This window comes from Nicotiana tabacum, chromosome 3 (assembly GCF_000715075.1).
Source record: "Nicotiana tabacum cultivar K326 chromosome 3, ASM71507v2, whole genome shotgun sequence".
Classification (NCBI taxonomy): domain Eukaryota; kingdom Viridiplantae; phylum Streptophyta; class Magnoliopsida; order Solanales; family Solanaceae; genus Nicotiana; species Nicotiana tabacum.
Window position 1 is genome coordinate 210,825,518 of NC_134082.1, and position 23,780 is coordinate 210,849,297.

Genomic DNA, 23,780 nt, shown 5'->3' on the forward strand with positions numbered 1-23,780 from the left:
CCATTAGCATCCACTGCCACGACTATCAATAGCTTGATATCGTACTTTCCATAGACATGAGTTCCGTCTATGGATATTACGGGTCAGCAATGCAAAAAACCATCAATTGCTGGCTTAAACGCCCAGAACACGTAATTGAATATGTATTCTGGTGTTCCCGGACTCTGCTCAAGCTTCCATTCAACAACTGTTCCGGGGTTAAAGTGCTTCAGTGCGGCCATGTACTTTGGCAGAGATGCAAATGACTTATCCCAATTACCGTAGACAATTTCAAATGCTCGTTTGCGCCCGAGAAATGCCTTTCTTTTCGTAATGGTATGGCCATATTCCTGGTGGACTGATGTAATGCACCCTTTGATTGTATACCTTATGGATGCTTCGAGGTGCAGAATAAGTACAAGAGATATCAAGTCAATATCCAAGTTGAAGTGATTACCGTTGAATGTGTCCATTTCGCATGTGTGGGTGGGAATATATTTACCCACTTTCCACATACCTGTCTTCTTCTTGGTCGCACGCAACATCCAATTACATGGCCAAAACCACCTGCGACAAACAACCTTGTATACCATCGGACTTGACTCCCATACCTGCATCTCACGACACTCTTTTACGTTGTGCATTTTACAAGCCCTGCTTAAGCGTGCTTTATCAGGAAAAAGCATCCTCTTTGCAAACACCGTTGGTCTAGACTCATCCTACATTGTTGTCTAAATTTCATCAAAATCCCTTGTGAGAGCTTCCACATCCGGCACGGTTGGCAAGTTATCAATGTAAGGAATCTCCCTTGAATGAAACGGCACTTCGGACTCGTACACTCTTCGTCTAGGTGGGTCTCTCTTCAAACCAGGTCCTTCCTTCTCATCCTGTTCATCACCATCCTCACGAAAAAAGGGTGTCTCGTCTTCGGATTCATCGGCATTGTTATCGTAATCACTGTTCTGTTCCTCACTCTGTGTATCTGCCAGATCCCGATGTAATATGTCATTTTCCGTCAATTGAGTGAGTACAGGTGGTTCAACTTGCTCGTTTTCACTGCACAACCAACAAAAATATTAGCTACTGAATTAATAAATGATATCCATATGGTTTTATATCACTTCAATTACAAGTCGTAATGTGATGAAATTCCATGATGGACGTTTTCAATTAGGTGATGACTACCGGATGGGCCACTTGTAAAATTCATATCCTGTCGGTACCCCCTATTAAATATATGAGCGTTAATACAAATTCAAGTACGCCAAAAATATACATAATTAACACAAATGAAAATTAAAGCTTATCACTCGTCTAGTGAATTATGGAAATCGGGGTATAAATTATTTTCTCGTTGCTCATTCGCCGCCGGTGATAAGTTTAAATCAATGAAAACTCTTTCATTCGGAACCTGTCCGGCAAAAACTGCTCCAGAATAACCACCCGATGACTGAGGGTTATCTCTGCTACGCACAACCTCGTTTTTTGGAACGTCTTCGACCTTCACGTACATCTCCAACATTGTGATTACAAGAAATTCCCGACATTCGTCCGGAGTCCTCAAAAAATCACCCAAAGTTTCATCATCGTCGATGTTAAACTCCGAGTAAAAGCCAACCCCTTGCGGAGTGACGGAATACAGATATCTTCCGGTTACTTTAACTATAACTGAACGTTTCCTCACACTCAGTTTTTTATATAATAACGATATCAATTTATCGTATTCTATTGACACTGAGCAGGTAAACTGTAGCCCACAAAATTATTCTTCATCACAACCTAACCCTCCCCAATATAATGAAACTCTTATTCTACGTTCTTCAGACATAATGAAATACTGTTGGAGAAATTAAGAACAATAAACGTTTCAACAAGAGTTACCAAATTTTTTTGGATGAATTTCTATACAATTCTAACCTCTTTATATAGGAAATGGCTAGCCGTTTTTTTTTATATGTATAGCGCCAAAAACGTTGGCACTATACGCTTTTGAATTATTGAAGTCCGAAATTATTAGTGGGACCAGGAAAATCTATTATAGCGCTACAATACCTGGCGCTATACAGTAACGGAACCGTTAATGTATAGCTCTAGGTATTGCGGCGCTATACCTGTAAATGTCAGCTTTTGCAGTATAGCACCACAATATCTGACACTATACATTAACGGTTCCGTTATTGTTAATGTATAGCGCCCGGTATTGTGACGCTATATATAAAAATGTAACATTTTTTTTAACACCTATTTGTATAATTTAAGTAAAAGAAAACCACATTTTAGTTCCGGACTCACTTTATTGTGCCTTGTGCTGCGTGAGTGATTGGTCTTTACTTTCCTTTATTCAACAGATTTGTTGTATTTAAAAGGAAAAAGACTGCACTATTACATAAAGTAAAGAGGTAGTAGAAAGCACTTTATTGTGCCTTGTGCGCTGTGTGATTGGTCTCTGTCGGATAATAGTAGCTATAATCAATACTACTCTTCGTTCCACTTTTCACTTTCCTCTTTCTCTCTGTCAGTAGGAATTCAAGCCGAAATGGCCTGAATTCTCCGGCGAACCTTGACGCCGACGTATCTTCTTCTCTGCCGACTTTCGCTGCCGATCGTGTAAGTACAACTCCGATTCCGATATTCTCTTTCATTTGCCTTATTGCTTCATCACTGTCTTAATCTTTAATTTTTACCTTATTGAATGATTGATAATTTATGCAAAATTTGATTTTAATCTTTAATTTTTACCGAGAATCCAATTTACATCAATTAGTTGCTCTTATGCTGTTATGCATAGATGAAAATAGGATTATTTACTTGAAAATAGGGATGTGGGTTTGATGGAAGGAATTTTATTTTAGGACTAAAGTTATTAATAATTTTATAAGCCAACATTTCGGAATCTAACTGGATTTTATTTTAGGACTAAAGTGAATTTGTGTTTTGTGATTTTTAGGTTTTTCTAGCAAAAGTCGATGATATGATCACGAGTTTTTACAAAGCTCAAGCTTCTGCGGCTTCTTCTAGCTCTCCTTTGACAAGTTCTCCATGTCCAATTATTAATAACAATATTAATCCCTCCCAAGCATCGGATAAAGGATGGGATTATGAGCCCGATCCTGCTAAAAGAAAACCAATTTCAGAATATCCTCCTAATTTTTCTTCAATGAAGTTTATTAAAAATGATTTTCGAAACAGGATTGGTGATGACTTTTTGAATGATTGTTTAGTTTATTTTATAGAGGATGAAGTATTTGAAAGTGTATCTAATGATGCAATCATTGATCGTTTTCAAAACATGACAACTCGTCGAGTGCAATTGAAATGATAATGTTTATATTCGTATATTGTGTTTGTCTTTCGTTACTTTTTAAATATATATTAAATATCGATACTCATTCTTTAGTCAGTTTGATATTGTATATTAGTTTTAGGTCATAGTCTTATTTTAAATTTTAGAACCCACACACTCCGAATCCTAGTTCCGCCCCTGCATTGAGGGTGTAGGTTTTGTTCTCGTTGAGCCAACACAGTATGGGCAGTGTTTCCCTCATTTCCGCCATTGTTGCTGCTACTTCGAGCCTTGCTATTTCCTCGAGTCCTTCTTGACTGGGAGAGAGTACTGGAGCTGATGGGGGACCGTTGGGTGGGGTTGGTGGTATCGTTGGGTGGAGCTGACCATGTAGTGGCGTTGGAGTCATGAGTGCTTGTCGTGGTTGGATCCATAGAACAAAATGATTCCATGGTTGTTGTGGTGGGGAGAAAGGGAGATCCATGGAGTTCAGAGAGGTGGAGAATGGGTGGTAGGGGGGAATCTGGGGTGGGATTGGGGCTGGAGATGTTTGGTATTGATGCATGAGTGAAGGTGCATGCATGACCCATAGATACAGGTTGTATAGATTCGTGTCTAGTTGCATGCCCTCCGTTACTATCTGGCCTATATTCATGGGGTTCTGAACATGATAATCACGTCTTGATGGTCTAGTTCCATCGTGAATGTGAGCGCATAATCCTGGAGTCCCATCTCTAGCCAGGACTGGGGATATGTTTACACTGGTGGAAACTGGGAGATATAGATTGGTGGTGGAAGATTTGGATGATGGTTGGGATTCTGCATTGGTATTGTGTTTAGTCTTATCGGTTGTTGTAGTAGATGAGAGTTGGAGAAGGACAGTGTTCTCCAATGTTGTGTGTTTAGTGGAAGGTAGTTCATCTGGGAGTTGGTTGGGTTATTAAGGGGTACGTTGCTTAGTGTCCACTAGGGCTGTCAAATTTGGCCCAAGCCCAAATGACTCGCCCAATCCGCCCAAGGTTGTGTTGATTATTAACCCGCGTATTTATTGAATTTAGCCCAGCTTGATCCAATCGATCTCAACCCAATTAAAGTTAGGCTAATTTTTAGCACAAATTGATCCACGAGTAAGTTTATCAAAATATCTTAGAAATAATTTTATTTTTTGTTTAATATTTTAAATATGACCATACAAAAGCAAAAAAGCCTTGTTTAGTAATTATACAATTTATAAGAAAATAACACATATTAATTAAAGTTTAATAAGAGTTGGGCGGGTTGGGTTATGACCCGAATTTTAACCCATCTTGACCCAACCCATTTTAGCCCAAGTAACTTCTGGGCGGGTCAATTATTGACTCAACCCATTTTGACCCGCCCAAAATTGATCCAACCCGCCCATTTGACACCCCTAGTGTCCACAATTCTCGTTATCATGTGTCATATTCCATTTCGATCTGTAACTTAAATGTTGACATACATATTCTCACACCATTTGATATTAGTTTTGATTAGTCAAATTATCGTAGTACCTTTGTTTATTTAGTACTAGTTTTAGGGTACGAGCTTTGCGCGTGTACCTATATCAATGAGTATATAATTTTAAAAAATTACGTAAATATTATTAAATAATTTATTTATTTTTGCATTCGGGATTCGTGCCTTTACAATGATATAGAAAATAGAGATACTTTTTTAAACTCCTTCTTATTCGAATAACATCTTTTTCTCTTCATCGATATTTTCGCATAATATTTAAAAATTATATTTAATTATTAGAAAAATAGTTAATTAAGTACATGCATCTTAATTTAATAGTAAGAATATATAGTGTCCTCCCCTTAGAATTATAAGTTCAAACATATTTCATATAAAAATTGTCGTAAACAAATATAAGCAAAAGACAATGTAATACTGTTATTTCTCCCCAAACAATATTTATGTTAAGACAATGTAATATTGTTATTTCTCCCAAACAATATAAGTAAATGATAATAGATCTTTGTGGTCTGGGCCTTATCTGGACCCCGCACATATAGTGCACCGAGCTTTCTGTAATATTTATATTAAAGTCCTAAATATTAGGACTTCCTACATAATTTAACACAAGAAATATTTTATAACCAAATTAGTTGATTTCAAAGTACTATATATTACGATAATAACTAAATTACGATATTGTTTAATTTGAAGTTTAATTTTAAATGGTAAAAAAAGGCGAACGATATTTCATTAAGGGCCTTCGTGCATTTAATATAGATAGATAGAACGATATGTAAGTTATTATGTGTTCTAGAAATTAATCAATTTAGTAGTGTACTTGATTAATCTTCTCTTCTTCTTTTTTAACGTTTTAATTTAAAATCTTACAAATGATATGGAGATTAGACGTGGTAAAAAGCTAGTATTGTTTTTCCTTTTGAAACAAAAGTCTTTATTGTATTAAAATCACGTCTTCCTATTGCAAATAAAATTGTAATACAATCTAATAAGGAAAGATTAACAAATTAATTCTAGTTGATTTTAAAGTTCTAACTTTAGGAAAATTAGCATAAATGGTAATTGAATGTTTATTCCTAAATATTAGGAAGGCAACTTAAATTACAATTTTATCTAGTGTAAAGTCGATTTTTTAAGGGTAAAAAAGTCGAACGACATTTCGCTAAGGGTCTTCGTACTTTTAATATAGTATAGATATTTTTATATTTCAAATTAAATCTGTCTCCTCTATAATTATCAATCTAAAATGGAACAACATAACAAGTTACAACAACTCCCCTATCCTGTATCCTAAAGTCTTGAATAGGAAATTGATTTAATGAATCCGAATTGTCGCTCTGCCAGATCTCGACTTAAATCACGATAAGCTCATAAACTTCTTATCAAATCTGTTACGGTTAAAACTTAAAAGCTACCATATTTTGAGATCTAATCAAATTGGTTTCTAGTCCTAGTTAGAGATCATTGTGTTCACATTGACGGCTCAATGACGAGGCGAAACTGATATTTTTCTATCTAATCCCTCCAATCTTATATTAACAGTCGTGATTGATAAAAATAGATGTCTCAAATTATTTGTCACTTTAGAATTTCAAAGCAAAATTAATTATTTTTTCCTTTTTTATTCTTAATAATAATTATCCTTGAATACTATAAACACCTAACTTTGTTCAAATACCCCAAAAAATTTAAATATTAAGACATGAATAAGAGTAAAGTAGTCAAAATTTCATCCTATTTAATTTTTCTTAAAGGACGTGTAAGAGATAAATATGACAAATAATAAGAGTAATGTGAAGGTCGAGCATTAAGGTTGTAGGTTAGGGGGAAGTTGTGAATATTTCTACAGCGCACTAAAGTGAGATTAACCCGTTAGGAGTTAGTTTTAGGATTCTAGTGGTCATCTACTGATGAAGGGCTTTAGCTGCTGGTTATTATTATACCTTCCATCTAATTCGTATTTCTATTGCTATTATTCTAAAAGTTCAACAATTGCTAATTGCACAAGTTAATTACATTTTTTCTCCACGTCTAATTAAACAATAAGTATCAAATAAACTGCTATCAACGGACAGGATATTTTTCCTCACTGAGGATGTTTGTTGGTAGAGAATTGTTGACAGACGGACGCTGTTTTCTATTTGGGTATAGTCATAGTTTACACTTTACAGAATACTAACCTAACCATGGTTAATTAACTCTGACATCAGGACGCACTATTGTTGGAGCATTTCTGTGCTCTCTTATAAATATCCCTCTCTCAGCCGATTTTCCGTCCCCTCAATATCGCCTACGATTTTCCTAGGTCTCTCTGTTTCTCACTGCTCCACATTTACATACATAACTTTATATATTTATTTTTATATAAATTATTATTTATCACAGCGAGAGAACGGAAGGGAGAGATCATCGGAGGTGAGAGAATCGTTTGTGGCTCTACTTGTTGGTGTTCAACTCATTTCATTGTCATCGAAACGACGTCGTTAGGTACCATTTCTCATTTCTACTCGCAATGCTTCAGATCTGAGTTTATCCTTGCAATGTTTGACATTTGACTTAAGATATTTGTTAGTAGATGATGATACTAGGGTTTTAATCGGCTCATTTTTTTTTGATTATTTGGTCTAAAGTTTTCTGCTTGTGAAGCTGTTGTTTTCCGTTATTTGATTCCTTAATGCTCGTAAGTTTAGCAAGTTTATGTGCGATTTTAGGTTTTCATGACTGTTTGTTTTGTTATTGGTTTTGAATTTGCTTTGTTTTCCAACATTTTAAAAGCTTTTGAACTAGTGTCACTCGCGTGAACATGCATGCATGTGTGCAGGTTTTTGATTGGAAGAAGGAGCTTGTTCCCAATTTATCTCGTTGTGTTATATTTGTTATCTGCATTTATTTCCATAGCCGTTTGAGGTTCCTGTTCTCTGCAAAGCCATTCAGTTTTCTATATTTGTACTTGAAGTGCTCTTTGACAGTTTACAAGGGTGGGATAGCCTATTGGTAAGGACCCTTCGCCTCCAACCATATATTTGAGGTCCAAGTCACCAAGGGTGCAGTGTGGGAAAGAGTCACAGTTGGGTGTCTGGGTGGCTAGGGATTTTAGGTTGGGGAGGGGATTACCACACAAAAAAAATAATCCTACATTCTGCAAGGCGCACATTTGGATGTGTTTCTTTGTTTCTGTTGAGACCGTATATACTACTCTTGAAGTAACATACTACTCTTGAAGTATGAAGTAACGTGTTCTCTTCTGTTGTGTAGTTTGCCTTGTATCTCTCTTTTGGGCAGCCTGTATTTTGCTGTTTTGACTGTATTACATTATTAGTGCTTTCTTCTAGCACTGTGTCAATTCTTCAAGGTCATGAATATAATGCATGAAAAAAGTGACTCATGGGGTCCTTTTCCAGTATATGATTGTTTTGTTTTACTCTAATTCTCATTTCATGCTTTTAAGATGTCGTGTGATTTTCTGGTGCCAGAGGTAATTCGAGATTGAAGCTTGATATGGCTGCTACTGCAACTGCATCTTCTGCTGGTCCGCGTTACGCACCAGAGGACCCCACCCTCCCAAAACCTTGGAAAGGCCTGGTTGATGGTAAGACTGGATACCTCTATTTTTGGAATCCAGAGACCAATGTTACCCAATATGAGAGGCCTGTTGCTCCTTCCCATGGGGGTACTGCTCCACAACATAAATCATCGGTATCTGTAAGTTCATCAGTTCAAAGGCCTTCTCAAGGTCAACCTCCTGACCGTGATGATGACAATGAATACAACAGAGGTAGCAATGGTGGCTGGAGCAAGCTTTCTTCTGGTGAGGATATTAAGGTATCTGGTTCTAAACTTCTAATTAATGTGTGAATTCAGTTTTCTTCTCTCTCTCTCTCTCTCCCCAACTTTGGTGACTTATAGTGACACACAACAGTGAAAATCAGACAAACATTTGTGTTGAATAGTATCTTGGATATTCCATAGTCATTTTTGAGAATCACTATTTCAGATTGATGACCCATGTTCTCTCTGGTAGTTTTCAAGGCAAATTAGAACTTGCAAGAATATGCTTGTTTTCGGCCTCGGTAGATTTCTGCTTCTGGTCTCTGCAGATTTTATCTTTGCCCTCACTCAAACAGTTTCCTAAACTGTCTTCCATGTTTTGCTTACAAAAGTTTTTTCTCATCATTTTATAGACTGCAAGAGGAAGTGAGCTTTCCCGCGATGAAACATCTGTACCTAAAAGCAATAGTGCTCCAGCTGCTGCTAGTAACATATCTCCAGACGCCTATCGGCGTCAGCATGAAATTTCTGTTACAGTAAGCATCTGTACCTTTTCGATTATGTAAAATCCATTCCTCTATTAGTCATTTATTTTCAACTTTGGAAACTGGAGGCCCTGTTGGCCGTTGGCTTAACATTTGGCAATACTTGGGAATTAAATGATGTAGTTCCAGAAACTTCATAAAAAATTGAGGCAGTTTCACTGAAAGATAGTACTCCCTCCGTTTCAATTTATGTGAACTCATTAGACTGGGCACGGAGTTTAAGAAAAGAGAGAAGACTTTTGAATTTGTGGTGTAAAATGAGGCACATATATGTTGGCCGCTGGCTTAACATTTGGCAATACTTGGGAATTAAATGATGTAGTTCCATAAACTTCATAAAAAAAAAAAATTGAGGCAGTTTCACTGATAGATAGTAAGAAATTTGATTTTCGACACTTGAGGATCTTAAGGAACTTGTAGATGGTACTAATGAAGTTATCAATTTAAATAATTGCATATGTTTATTTTTATCATGTTTAATGGACGAGGACACTCGTATTTTTGTTGGCCAGTTGCCACAATAATGTCTATGGCCTATGGGTAGTGCATGGAATTATGTTGATGCTAATAACAACATTTTGCAGAGATTTTTTGAGAAACCACTACTACTTGCAATGTGATAACAAGTAAAAAGAGCAGTTATATCTTTGGTGACAACAGTGAGGAACTTTTTTTGTAGTCTGGATAATTCTTAACTTAATTTATTTAAACAAGAAATGCAACTCAGTCTGGCCTTTTGTTATCTTCATCTATTCAAAGATCTGCTATTTTTGGTCTCTTTGGTCTGTGATAATCATTGCCAATACAGATAGATTTGACTCGTAAATTTATACTTCTTTATATGTGCACACAGATCATAGCACTGAGTGTGGCTTCTCGTACGTGAAACTGATGATAACTTCATTTCATTACTCATGTTGCTCATTGAAAACCTGAATATTCATCTTTTATCATCTTTCTAGAATCCATCATTCCATGCAAACTAAGCCCAAAAGGGAATGTCAGTCATACTTATGTCTTATTTTGTGTTTCATTTTTCTAGGGAGGTGATGTGCCCCCACCTTTCACATCATTTGAAGCGACTGGGTTTCCTTCGGAGCTTTTGAGGGAGGTATAAATGTAGTCCATTTGTTTGTTTTAATCTCTTTCGGGGACATCTCTAGTGCAGAGATTACTCTAAGGATCAAGTGTTCTTCTGTTAACTTCAATGGCTGCTGGAGATCCATTGCAGTACTCATCCAATTTTTCCTTCTGTACTTTGACGCAGGTGCGATATTTGCTCCAGGGAGGAGCTAAATGTCGTACGCTGTGCGGCCCTCTATTTGGTCCATGTATTTGGAGTGCCCTTATTTGGTGGACCAAATTGTGAAGGGCTTTCTGAACCATCCTTGTTCGTGGCTTGGACTGCTTATGGGTGGTGTTTCAGTCTGCCACATGGTCTGAACTGAAGAAGAGGCGTCCTCCTGCTCTTGTTTGCATATGCAAGCGTTGGCTGCCTGCGTAAGCGTAAGGGGGATATGCTTCTTCTTGTGTTCGCCACTTCAAAAATATCCTAGAAGTAATCTAGGAGTGACTTCCGAGATTGTACAACTGCTGACAGGTTTTCCAACTTTTACATTTCCAGATACATCAAGCTGGGTTTCCTGCTCCTTCCCCGATACAGGCACAGTCCTGGCCCATTGCACTTCAGGGCCGTGACATAGTAGCTGTTGCAAAGACTGGATCTGGGAAAACTTTGGGTTTCTTGCTTCCTGGCTTTATTCATCTAAAACGACGTCGCAATAATCCTCAATCAGGCCCTACTATTTTGGTTCTGTCGCCTACAAGAGAGTTAGCTACACAGATACAAGACGAAGCTGTGAAGTTTGGTAGATCGTCAAAGATATCTTGCACGGTATGAATTGTTATTCGACTGTGTTTTACGTAAAAGTTTGATACTAGAAGTAGATTGTTCTTTTGATTTCAAAGTACTGATGCTTGGGCTCACTAATGTATTAATATCTGATCTTTTTAAATGGTTGTTTGGTCAAAAGTGAACCTAGTGGTTAATCATTGTGTTTCTCGGGTTGCTCTATAATATACGCAGTTGGTTAGTACTCTGCAATCTCCTTAAATGGTTATATGACTTCTTTTTTGGGGTCAAACATGAATTTTGTTTATGTAAATAGCCATGCATCACAATAGCGTTGTGCATTACGAAAAGGTTAAGCCCCATATACCAAATGATTATATAAATTTTACAGCAGTATATTCTTCTGCACCTGCCCGTAGAAGAATTAACTAATATTGACATGCTAATGTGTGGGACAGATGAACCAAGTGAATCTGTGTTAGACATTTCTTGAAATTGACAATACTGTATGGTTTTTGGTTTGTGTCGATACTGACTCACCCCAAAATGCCCTCAGCTTTGACATATTTTTGGAAATTGACAATGCTTTATGGTTTTTGGTTAGTGTCTATATGGAGGCGCCCCAAAAGGCCCTCAGCTACGAGATCTGGATAGGGGAGTAGATATTGTTGTCGCTACCCCTGGTCGTTTGAATGATATTTTGGAGATGAGAAGAATTAGGCTGGATCAAATTTCTTACTTGGTGTTAGATGAAGCGGATCGTATGCTGGACATGGGATTTGAACCTCAGATAAGGAAGATTGTAAAAGAGGTGCCAACACGACGGCAGACACTGATGTTCACGGCGACATGGCCAAAGGAGGTCCGTAAAATTGCAGCTGATCTATTGGTTAATCCAGTTCAGGTTAACATTGGGAATGTTGACGAACTTGTTGCAAACAAGTCTATAACACAGGTGCACTTCTGTTTTCTTTTCTTGGACATTGCTCATTAGATGTGTCTAAGATTCTTCCTCTCCCCTAAACTGGGTTAAGAGGACTGAGGTGTCATGGCAGAATGCCTCTCCTATTTTCCCTGAGCCCTGTGGAGGGAGAACCTGTACTGGACATAGTGAGGTTACATTATATTGATTTAATTTTCACGTGCAGTACGTTGAAGTCTTGTCATATATGGAGAAACAAAGGCGGCTAGACCAGATCTTGAGATCCCAAGAACCAGGATCAAAAATCATAATCTTCTGTGCAACAAAGAAAATGTGTGACCAACTTGCTCGCAATCTTACACGCCCATTTGGAGCTGCTGCAATTCATGGTGATAAATCTCAGGGTGAGAGGGATCATGTATTGAGCCAGTTCCGCACGGGTAAATCCCCCGTTCTTGTCGCTACAGATGTTGCTGCCCGGGGCTTGGATGTCAAAGATATCAGGTTGCCGGATTTAAGAATTTTGTAGTATGCTTGAATATTTATGGGTCACAGGCAATTCTCTTTTGATGGCTAACTGAATGGAAGAATATTATATACTTTCACCTTCTTAAGGAGTGTGCCTTCGGATTGATATCGTCTTAATATACTCTTTCCATGTTATTTCCCCTTAGTTGATGAGTTGATGAGAAGCGAACAGTTGTGAGGGGTGTGTGCTTTGTTTTGGGGGTTGTTAGGCGACTTTGAGAGAGCATAGGCCAAAGCTGCAAATTTATACCTTTCTTGTAACCTAAATCACAGGTGAATGTGCGATGTCATGATTTAGTTGGCAAAAGTAGACTCATGAGTAAAGTTTACGTGGTATCTTGTCCTAGAAATTACATTGTGAGGTTTTTGTTTGCTTCCAGGATACTCTAGCTGTTCTGTTAGGTAGATAAGATATACTCCGGCATGGTGTAACATCGTCCTGGGATTTTATGGTTTTATACTTGAAATATAATGCATCCATATAAATCTTCTGTAACAAGTAGTTTTTTTCTTCTTTTAATGGGTGGGGGTGGAGGATATGTCTTTTGTGTATGTTAATACTCGATGAAACATTTGTGGCAGGGTGGTGATCAACTTTGACTTTCCTACCGGAGTAGAGGATTATGTACACAGAATAGGAAGAACTGGTCGGGCTGGTGCGACTGGTGAGGCCTACACATTTTTTTGTGACCAGGATGCTAAGCATGCTTCAGATCTTATTAAAATTTTAGAAGGAGCAAATCAGCAAGTGCCTACTGAACTACGTGATATGGCTTCTCGAGGTGGTGGTATGGGAGGGGCTAGGCGTCAATGGAGTTCTGGCCCAGGTGGACGTGAAGGAGGACGTGGGGGACGTTATGATTCCGGCTATGGTGGAAGAGATGGAGGAAGGGGTGGTTGGGGAGCACCATCATCGGAAAGAAGTGGACGTGATTATGAGTCGGATTCACGTGACAGGTCCTTAGCTGTGTATTTAATTATATACGGATTTCTTCTTTCCGCTTTTGCCCCATGGTTCTGACTAGTTTGTTGTGATTTAGTGATAGATATGGTCATGGCTCTCGTGATACCGACGCTCCACCGAGCTTCCACGCTCGTAGCTTCCATGAAACAATGATGCAGGCTTCACAGAGACGTGGTCGAAGTCGGAGCAGAAGCCCGAATAAAGGTTCAGGATGGGGTGATACAAAAAGCAGGGAACGCAGTCGCAGCCGTAGTGCTGAAAGATTTGATCAGGCTCCTCGTCAAGCCCCAGTGGGACGCAGTTTTCATGAAAGCATGATGGGGCGCAGTGGATCATCCCCAGTGGCCTCAAAACACCGATCACCCTCTTACTCTGATAATCGATCTCCATCAGCTGGTGATTGCCAAAAGGGCTGGGAAAAAGAAAAATCTCCACCTAGATGGCAAGGTGATGGGAAATTTGGCAATGAACCTCGTGCTTACAATGGGGAGGAGGAAGAAGGTATGATTCCTGAAGACGTCGAAACAAGGGCCTAACTTGGCATATCTTATATTCTGTGTTAATTTTGATGTGTGTAGCTACCGTAGGATTTGCAGGAAGAAAAAGGACCCTTTTTGCTTTGGTTCAACTATCATCAGTACTGCATTTTTTGGTAAACAATGTTCTCAGATAGAAGCTCTTAGCGTATTGAAAGTAGATAGCTGAAAGTGGAAAGTTTTTGACTGATGTAAATGTAAACAGTGTGACATCAAGCTCGGTTTAATGGTACTATAGCAATCATACATTGCTAAGAAAAGCCCACTTTGAAGCGTTGTTTGTGTTGATTCTCTTGAATCCTGATTGTTCATTAGGTCTTTAGCATGAGCTAATTTCAGTAGTTCAGGCATTACTTCGAAAGCCATGAGCAAAACTTGGCTTTCTTTATTTTTGTTTTTAAGTTAAAAAGGAGGTGCAAGATGAGCACTTTATTGCATTCACATTATTTTATTGGACACAAATTGGAGGAATGCCAAGCGAGAGGTATGTTCGCCTCTGAATTGGTAATAGTACTTGTAGCAAATTTATCGAATGTGTTGAATGTAATGAGCGACTGTATATATTAAGCAACATTGCATAGTTCCTAGATTGTGCAAATTCTTTTAATTCAGTGATTATGTCAAGACCATTGAATGCACAATGCAAGTATGCAACCATATCGATTTCAAGGTTATATTTCCTTTCAAAGTGTGAGCCGGGGTTCTTTCGGAAACAGGTTTGTGTACACTCTATCCTCCCTAGACCCCACCCGTGGGAATTCACTGGGTTGTTAAAATAGGCTGAAGTTCTAGGTTGCTGAACAACCCAGAAAACTGTTAAAAGTGACAATAGAAAGTCATGCCATATAAAATATATGGTATGTGGTAAAGTTGATCATTGTCTATCTAACCAGAAATAGTTTTATATATCCTTCCATCCCTTGTGTTAAGACTTAAAAGAGTCAAATTGTATTTTGGGGAAGAGCTTCATTAGAGAGCTTTGACTTGTTAATGATGGAGAAGACGCATAAAATGTGGAGTATTGGTTTTCAGAATTAGACCTCGCTGTTGCTGTGGAATTCAAAGGGACATGAGAAAAGGACTGCATTAACAATAATCAAAGGTATAAAAAGATTGAAATGAATATATCCTAATGAGAGTTTTTCCTATTCTTTACAGAGTTGCAAATTCAAATTTGATACTTTTCTTCACTTGTCATGCAACTTTTGGCTTGGGCTGTAATCTCTTTGCTCTTGAATAAAGAAAGACTCCAGCTAGAGCTAGCGCAGTCCCTGAGAATATGGAGCAGTTCACAAGTCAACTAATAACTTCACTCTACGAACAAAAAAAAAAGGGCAGCCCGGTGCACTAAGCTCCCGTTATGCGGGGGAAGGGACGGACCACAAGAATCTATTCTACGCAGCCTTACCCTGCATTTCTGCAAGAGGCTATTTCCACTACTCGAACCCGTGACCTCCTGGTCACATGGCAGCAACTTTACCAGTTACGCCAAGGCTTAGCTCCTGTTATGCGGGAGAAGGGCCGGACCACAAGAGTCTATTCTATGCAGCCGTACCCTGCATTTCTGCAAGAGGCTGTTTCCACGGTTCGAACCCGTGACCTCCTGGTCACATGGCAACAACTTTACCAGTTACGCCAAGGCTTAGCTCCTGTTATGCGGGAGAAGGGCCGGACCACAAGAGTCTATTCTATGCAGCCGTACCCTGCATTTCTGCAAGAGGCTGTTTCCACGGTGCGAACCCGTGACCTCCTGGTCAACTGACAGCAAGTTTATCAGTTACGCCAAGGCTTCCCTTCTACTTTACGAACAAACAGAACATAAAAAGGAAACTGACGTGGTAGTACTAGAAAAAGAGTGCATTAACTAGAGAAACAAAATTTACCAAGAGAGTTAATTGGTGAGACAGGTGTTTGGAAAAAAATGACCGAGGATACAATGACCACCACTCTCTTCACACAATTGCCAACTGCATGTGTCACTGGTGATATCATTTGTAGTATCATGTATGAAACCTTCCAAAAACAATAAAGTCAAAAATTCATTACTATGATATACTCGGGTGGAGCCAGAAATTCTAGAAAGGGAATTCAAAATAATGAAAAAATAGCACCACGCATGAGATTGGAAACTGCAACCTAGAGTAATATGTGAACTACCTTCACCACTGTACATTAGAAACTTCTCTTATATTGGGGTGTAAACATCGAAATTTTAACGAATCAAGCTAAATCCTAAATCAAGATGCTAAAAGACAACTCTTGAAATTCTAGGAATCTATCAGGGTTGCTTGCAAGCTACTCTACCAAAACCTTAACTTGGAGGCTACTTTACTCTTAACCCTAGGTCACTCCTATAAAAAGGGTTACATAATCTCTTAAAAAAATATCTCAAAAATGGAGATCATCTCGGATGTCCCATAAATTCACGGGATACTTTCATCTTAGAAAGTCTGCATCATACTACATTCGACAAACACACATTCGACAAACATGCTGCTCCAGCCCTCGAATCACGGAGATAATAAGGAGAGAAAAATCAAGGGAAAAACAGAATTGTACTCACAATTGATTAATAAAATTACTTTATTCTTTTGTGATTGCAGTTATTTTTCGTATGTCGAGAATTCGTTGCAAACATGGGGAGTTAACAATTTATATATCCACAAACAAATTTGTTTTAACTCTATTTACACAGTACAATTTAGGTAATTCAGTTGGAATCCCTTCATTGTTCATATATAGCAGTGCCCTGTATATACTGAGTTCAGTTTTCAAGAGGCAGATACTGATATTATGCTCTAAACATGGGCAATGAGTTTTAGATAATGGCTAAAAGGTGTAAATTTTAATGTAAAATTACAGGAAACTAACCTGTTGGTAAGTGTGAAGGCAGAATCCAGCTAAAAGAAGTCTTACACATAGTTCTCTGACATTTAAACCTTGGCTTGCCTAAATTGAAGCAGAAGATGAATATCACATTGTAAAAAAAAAAAAAAAAAAAAAAAAAAAAAGAGTAGAAAATAGAAAACACTTAAAAGATGGAATATTACTTACAGCAAATTGTAGATAGGATGGAGTAAACTTGATCCCTTCCATCAAAATGGCAACAGGAACCAAAAGGATGAATGAAATGATTGTAATGATAGAGAACAAGTTGATGTTGTCCAACGCCTCCTGTTTGACAATCTTTACTGGTTATGTATTTCACAAGATAAAATAATGCACTCTGTTCGTTTTTACTAAGGTAGAGGGAGCATTGGCGTAATGGTAAAGTTATGCCATGTAATTAGGAGGTCACGAGTTCAAGTCGTGGAAACAGCCTCATACAAAAATACAGGTTAAGGCTGCGTAGAATATATTCTTATGGTCCGGCCCTTCTCCAGACTAGTAAAGTTCATACCATGTGACCAGGAGGTTACGGCTTCAAGTCATGGAAACAGTCTCGTGCAGAAATGCAGGGTAAGGCTGCGTACAATAGACACTTATGGTCTGGTTCTTCCCCGGACTGGTAAAGTTCATGCCATGTGACCAGGAGGTCTTGGGTTCAAGTCGTGAAAACGACCTCTTGCAGAAATTCAGGGTAAGACTGTATACAATAGACACTTATGGACTGACCCTTACTCGGATCCCTTGTATAGTGGGAGCTTAGTGCATCGGGCTGTCCTTTTTTTTTTGTTTTTACAAAGGTTAATGATGTCTGAATCTGAATACGTATCTTAATTTTTAAGATATTGTCTCTAAATCTAAACTCTGAATATTTTTTCTCATGAATGCAAGTGTCTTTACCTCTTCTTTAACCATGAACTTTTTGCTAAATACATTACGTGATTGGTTAGTCAAATTGGAAGCCATTGCACTGCCAAAGCCTATCCTGTTTCAAAGAGAGTTCAAAATCAATGTATAACTTGTTATTCGAGATAAAATATACACATTATTTGATTGGTAGGGAGAGGCATACCAATTAAAAGCTTCAGTCATTGATGCTAATGCTACTCCACCAACAATGGGAATCAGGGAAGATACAATCCAAAGAGATGGCCTCTGTATGTTAAAAACAATCAACAATAAATTGATATTTAGTTTGTATTGTTTTCAAGACATATTTTCTTGTTGTATATAATTACTATATATACATATTATTTTTAAAAAAAATACATTGTTTGCACACATAAAGAGAATTTTTACAAAACAGTGTCAAATGATACCTGATGTATTGTATCGTATTGTTACTTTAAATAAAATGTTTGTTTTGATTGTTACTTAAATTATATTGTATCGTATCGTTAAATCCGTCGTTACTTAATGACGAAAAGTGTCACTTTATGGAACGACCGATTTGGTGTGGCTGCGTCATTACTTTTTTTTTTCTCTCATCTTGCCCTTCCTTATTATTATTAAATAATCCTATTTTATCTGTTACCCTAGCTTTTAATATAATAATTCTAACTCGAACCTTACTTTTTCTTTATAATATTGCAAATTTTTTCTTCATATTGTTGTTGCATGACATCAGGAAATGACGACAAACAATACAATCTATCTAGTCATTATACATTAAAACGATACAGTACAATACAATACAATACAATATAATACAATACAATATGATACGATACATTATGAAACGATACGTAACAACCATCCAAACAAATGCGCGCCACTGTTTGGAGAAAATATCTAAATATGAACAGAAAAATCAAATAGGGGAAGAAATATGGTTGCAAAAGTTTTATACCTCGGCAAGAAACAGGGCAGAAAGAAGTACTGTGAAAAATGGTTCCATTGCTTTGATTGTGTGAGTGAACGAAACTGCTACTCTCCCAAGGCTGATGTTCGTTAAAAGATTTCCCAATGTGTGAATTGCAGCTAGTAAAAATATTGCTTTAAACTGAAAATTCAAGCAAAAAATAAATAAAAGAAAGTTAGTTTTACTAAAAAAAAAATCAACATAAAAAAAATGAATCAATTTGACTTAGAGTGTGTTTTGTACGAGGAAAGACATTATTTGCGAAAAATATTTTTCTATATTTGATTGGTAAATGAAAAATAACTTTTTTTCATATTATGAATGTTTAGAATTCATATTATGTAGTAGCAGATATTATTTTTGCTAATTCAAATGGAAGGGTGATATATTTTTAAATGCTAAAGATTAATAATAATATCAAATTGTTTTTCAGAATAAGTAATACTTATGAAGTTAAAAAATTGGATAGGGGCAACTCGGTGCACTAAGTTCCCGCTATATACAGGGTTCGGAAAAAGGCCGAACCAAAAAGGTCTATTGTACACAACTTTACCATACATTCTACAACATGATCGTCCATGAAAATGGCTTTTGTCCATGAGCAAAAGAAGTCATTTTCTTCCTTTTAGATAAAAATATTTTTCTAGATAAACATTAACCAAACATAAGAAAATGACTTTTTTCTTGAAAATTAACTTTTATCCTATCAAATACAACAACAACAAAAATCCAATATAGTCCACAAGTGGGATCTGAGAAAGTTAGAATGTACATACAATTTATCCCTGCATTTAAAAAGGTAAGAGACTATTTTTGATAGACACTCGGCTCAATATATCCTATCAAATACACCCAACATAAAAAAGAAAACAAAGACGAGGAGAAAGAATAACTTGAGATTTACTGATCTTTGGTTTAGGGTGGAGACGAAATCCCCACATAAATAGTATCAGCATTGTTCCACAACCAAATTGGAATGCCGTAACAGTCGCCGGAAATGGAAAAACCTTAAGAACTTGTTTATTGTAAATGTTGTAATATATATTCAAAAGATACCACGTTCCAAACATAGCGCCCAGTTGCAGAGTTTGCGCCAATTCACGAGGCTTTGAACCCTCAGATCCTTCAGCATTTTCTGTCACAGCCCTAACTTTGAGCAGAGCGAATCGATACGTGTTTCTATTGAAGCTTGAAAACGAAGGCGAAGAAATGCTAGAACTAGTTTTTTGAATTGAGCAATAAATTGGCCTGTGAAAAGCAAAATGCTGAAAATGCGCATTTAATTTACAGGTAAAGATTTGATTTGGAGGTTTCTGAGGCTTTAGAAATGGTGTAGAAGGAGACATGTAAAATGTAGAGATTTCCATTTTTTCCAAGCTTAGGAACTTAGTGAAAGGTGAAGTTTCTTAACAACATTAATGGTTGACATTCATTCTTTGGCATGGCAAAGACGAACGACGTCGTTGGGTTATATATGCAGGCCGCTGAAATGAAATGGCGTAATTTGGCGGGACCATATGGAGTATTTATAACCATTTCTATTTTGAACGATTTGTAACGAAATTGATAAAGTTGTTATCATGTGATCAGGAGGTCACAGGTTCGAGCCGTGAAAGCATTTTCTTGCAGAAATATAGGATAAGACTTCGTACGATAGACTCTTGTAGTTTCGCGGATCGCGGGAGCTTAGTGCACCGAGCTACCCTTTTTTTTATTTTTGAACCCTTTCATAATAATATAGAGGGTGTTTGGATGGGCTTTTAAGTTAATTAAGTGAGAAAGATTTTTTTTATTTATATACCAAAAATATCCTTCAGATATGTAGTCCTAGACATGTCAATATGCAATAACATTTTTATGGCTCTAAGAGCATATTATTTAGAATTAAACGAGAAATTTAACTTTAAAAAATTTTCAAATATAAAATATGTCTTTTAAGAAAAAGAACTTAAAAAAGAGTGTTACATAAATTGAACAGACAACTCACAGTTATTTAAGAATTTAAGAATCAAATTCATAAAACTTCTCAAAATTGTAATATGATATAGCAAATAACCTTTCAACCACTCAGATATAATCACATAAAAAGAAATTAAGTATTATACTAGTACTTGAGAAACAATATTTTAAATTATTGATGAGTTGTTATTTGGTTGAGTTCTACTCGAAAGAGATGTTACAACAACAACAACGACGACGGCCCAGTATAATCCCATAAGTGGGGTCTGGGGAGGGTAATATGTACGCATACCTTACCCCTACCCCGAAGGATAGAGAGGCTGTTTCCAGGAGACCCTCGGTTAAAAAAAAAAAAAAAAAGAAAGCAAAGCAACAGGACAAGTGAAGGGACAATAGGTACTGGTGGTGGTGTGTGGTCACATTTTAAGTTTATGTGTCCGAGATCTTAATTATTTTAAGTTATTTAATTTTAAATTAATAATCTGTACATATTTAATAAAAAATTTAAGACAAATACATGATTTAAACCAAAGTTACTGAGTTCAGTCGAAACCGTAACTGACGCTGTGGCTCCGCCTCTTCTGTGAATCCTGATTTGTATAAAGTATATTTTTCCTTTTTTGGCAGGCGATTTTCGTCCAGATAGATTAATTGCTTTTCAACAGTTTCAGTTTTTGGCATACGTTTAACCATAGGTTAAAATCCTAGTTCATTTGGCATTCAACATTTTTGATATTTTTGGACAATTGACATTTCTAACTTAATTGATGAACTTAACGAGCTAGCAATTCTAGGAAAATGACCTGCCGAGCAATACCCCAGATGTGAAAAGCTTCCTAGATATAGACAATGTCTAGCCGGTAAACTCTATGTCCAATAAAACAGTATCACATAAATTGGGACGAAGGAAATATAACTGCTACAATTTAATTGATCGGCTTGGTGTAAATACCAAACACTATAAGGGTCGTTTGGTTGATGGTTATAGTTATGCAGGTATCAGTTATGCAAGAATAAGTAATGCAGAGATTAGTTATACGTGGATTAGTTATGTAGGAATTATTTTTTTTGAATATTTGGTTTGTTATATAAGAAATTGATATACATTATATAAATTTTAAAATAAAATACTTATTTATTAATTTTGTCTCTAATAGATTGAGCAGAGGAAGAGCCTAGGAGTGACGCATCAATATCTCCATGCTTGCTCTCCAAAGGGCTTGATACAGATCAATCTATCGAAGGAAACCATTATGTGTAAAGTGATAGAGGTAATTTGTCATTTTAATATTTTATCCATGTATTACTAATACATGTATTAATTATTCCATCTTCTACCCCGCATAAAATAATACACGGATTGAGTCATAATTTATACATCTATTATTTATGTAGAATAATAAAATGATTACCAAACATAGTATTAGTTATGCTGAATTTTATACAAAATAACTAATGATTACCAAACATTGTATAAATTATGTTGCCCTCAATACATATATAACTTTTCTCGTAACCAGCTACCAAACGGCCTCTAAGTATTTAACGTATCTCGCTTAGGAACGGCCCTTCCCTAAAGCAAGTAAAACAACTGCTTTAGACTCCACATTTATGGGGAGGGGGGGGGGGGCTATTTTTTATTACACCTAATAGACTATGTATAAGTTTAAAAAAGGTTATGTGAAGTGAAAAAGTTTGACTTCTTTCTTTAGGCCACAAAACTCGTCGAGCCGCCCCAATCATGCTAGGGGAGCTTAATGGAAGGTGAAATTCTTTACAGCACAGCACTGATGGTTGACACTCATTCCTTGGCGTGGCATAGCAGATACGACGTCGTTTAGACATATCTTGCTTATGTCGGCTGGTTAAAATTAATCACATTCACATGTAACTTCGGTGGGACCAGATGAACAATTATTATTACTCTCATCATTATTATCCAAATAAATATCCAATTGTTGAAAGTTAAGTTAATATCAATAGCCAGAGTGTGTGGTATTTCTGAAATGTGGAAGTATTGTGATCAGAGCTTTGTGGTCACAATCTAATGTGACCTGACTTGCTGTGACTGTTATTGTCACTTTCTCAAAGTTTTTTTACCCTCTTTTGCCCGGCGATTTACACCCAGAAATAGTTATAATCGCTTTCAACAGTTTTTATCATACTTTTCGACAAGATTTTAGCTTATCCTAATTCATTTGGCATTCGACATTTTTGACATTTTTTAACAATTGACATTTTCAATTTACTTGGTGCAAACTAGCAATTCTCGGAAAATGACCTGACAATCGCGGCTGAGACTTTCCTAGGCCTGGAGTAGGGGTGGCAAACATGCGAGTCGGGTCGAAAACGGGTAATGTAAAAAGTTAAAATAGCACGATTTAGCCAGTTTTCGGACTGGTCATTTAAAAATAGCCAACGTTTATCAAGTCAATGAAAAATAGCCACTATTTTGCTACAATAGAGATCGGTCCGGCATAATATACTGGAGTTTGATGCACCTGTGTATGAACTTCCAGCATATTATGCTGGACTCGTATACTTTGCTGTCTCCGGTATACTGGAGACTGGAGCACCGGTGCTCCAAATTCCAGTATATTATGTTGGACCGGTATATTATACTGGAACTCCAGTATATTATGCTGGAGTATTTTTCCGGATTTTGAACAGTGTTTTCATTCAGATTTATCTTTACATGAAAAGTGGCTAAATTTCGATTACTTTTAAAATTGTAGCTATTTTTGAATGACCACCTGTAAATCTGGCTATTTTTGAATTTCTCCCATGTAAAAATGAATAAATTATCCATCCCATGAAGATAGTAAATGGGTTAACCAGTGGATAATATGGGTAACCATATTACTCATATTATCAAGCTTTTTGAATATGATCACTTTTAGGGTAAAGCTTGAGGAACCCCTAATTTGAGTCTTTACAAATATAAAAGTTAAACTCATTAATTATCAATCGGTTATCCATTTTCTAACTGGATAATATGATTCTTATTCATATATGACCCGTTTTTAAAAAGTTCATTATCCATTTTTCAGCGGATAATGTGGATGGATAACTGTTATTTTTATCCATTTTGCGACCACTAGTCTAGAACTACTTAACGGCGAAGGAAACCAGAATTACAATCAAGTAAAAACCAAAAGAAGAAGAAAACATGCAGGGTACCTCCAGCACTTAAAAAA

The 23,780-nt window shown here is 36.9% G+C and overlaps 2 protein-coding genes across 3 annotated transcripts; one reads left to right on the forward strand and one right to left on the reverse strand.

Moving 5' to 3' along the window:
• The first annotated feature begins 2,367 nt into the window (after positions 1 to 2,367).
• On the forward strand, positions 2,368 to 14,137 carry LOC107763320 (ATP-dependent RNA helicase-like protein DB10). 2 transcript variants are annotated; one of them, XM_075250531.1, is made up of 10 exons: positions 2,368 to 2,586; positions 7,148 to 7,249; positions 8,236 to 8,584; positions 8,944 to 9,066; positions 10,118 to 10,186; positions 10,700 to 10,969; positions 11,532 to 11,882; positions 12,076 to 12,353; positions 12,960 to 13,334; positions 13,418 to 14,137. In XM_075250531.1, the coding sequence occupies exons 3-10, from the start codon at positions 8,261 to 8,263 to the stop codon at positions 13,875 to 13,877; spliced, it is 2,250 nt and encodes a 749-aa protein (XP_075106632.1). In that variant the 5' UTR covers positions 2,368 to 2,586; positions 7,148 to 7,249; positions 8,236 to 8,260; the 3' UTR covers positions 13,878 to 14,137. The 2 variants fall into 2 exon arrangements, with proteins under 2 accessions (XP_075106632.1, XP_075106633.1); XM_075250532.1 differs by lacking the exon at positions 2,368 to 2,586 and adding an exon at positions 6,950 to 7,067.
• Positions 14,138 to 14,950: 813 nt separating this feature from the next.
• LOC107763319 (phosphoenolpyruvate/phosphate translocator 2, chloroplastic) lies at positions 14,951 to 20,101 on the reverse strand. Its single transcript, XM_016581795.2, has 8 exons — positions 19,518 to 20,101; positions 18,613 to 18,765; positions 17,836 to 17,918; positions 17,664 to 17,748; positions 16,932 to 17,051; positions 16,749 to 16,826; positions 15,761 to 15,890; positions 14,951 to 15,148 (listed from the first exon to the last, which is right to left on the reverse strand). The coding sequence occupies exons 1-8, from the start codon at positions 19,989 to 19,991 to the stop codon at positions 15,072 to 15,074; spliced, it is 1,200 nt and encodes a 399-aa protein (XP_016437281.2). The 5' UTR covers positions 19,992 to 20,101; the 3' UTR covers positions 14,951 to 15,071.
• Between the last annotated feature and the right edge of the window lie 3,679 nt (positions 20,102 to 23,780).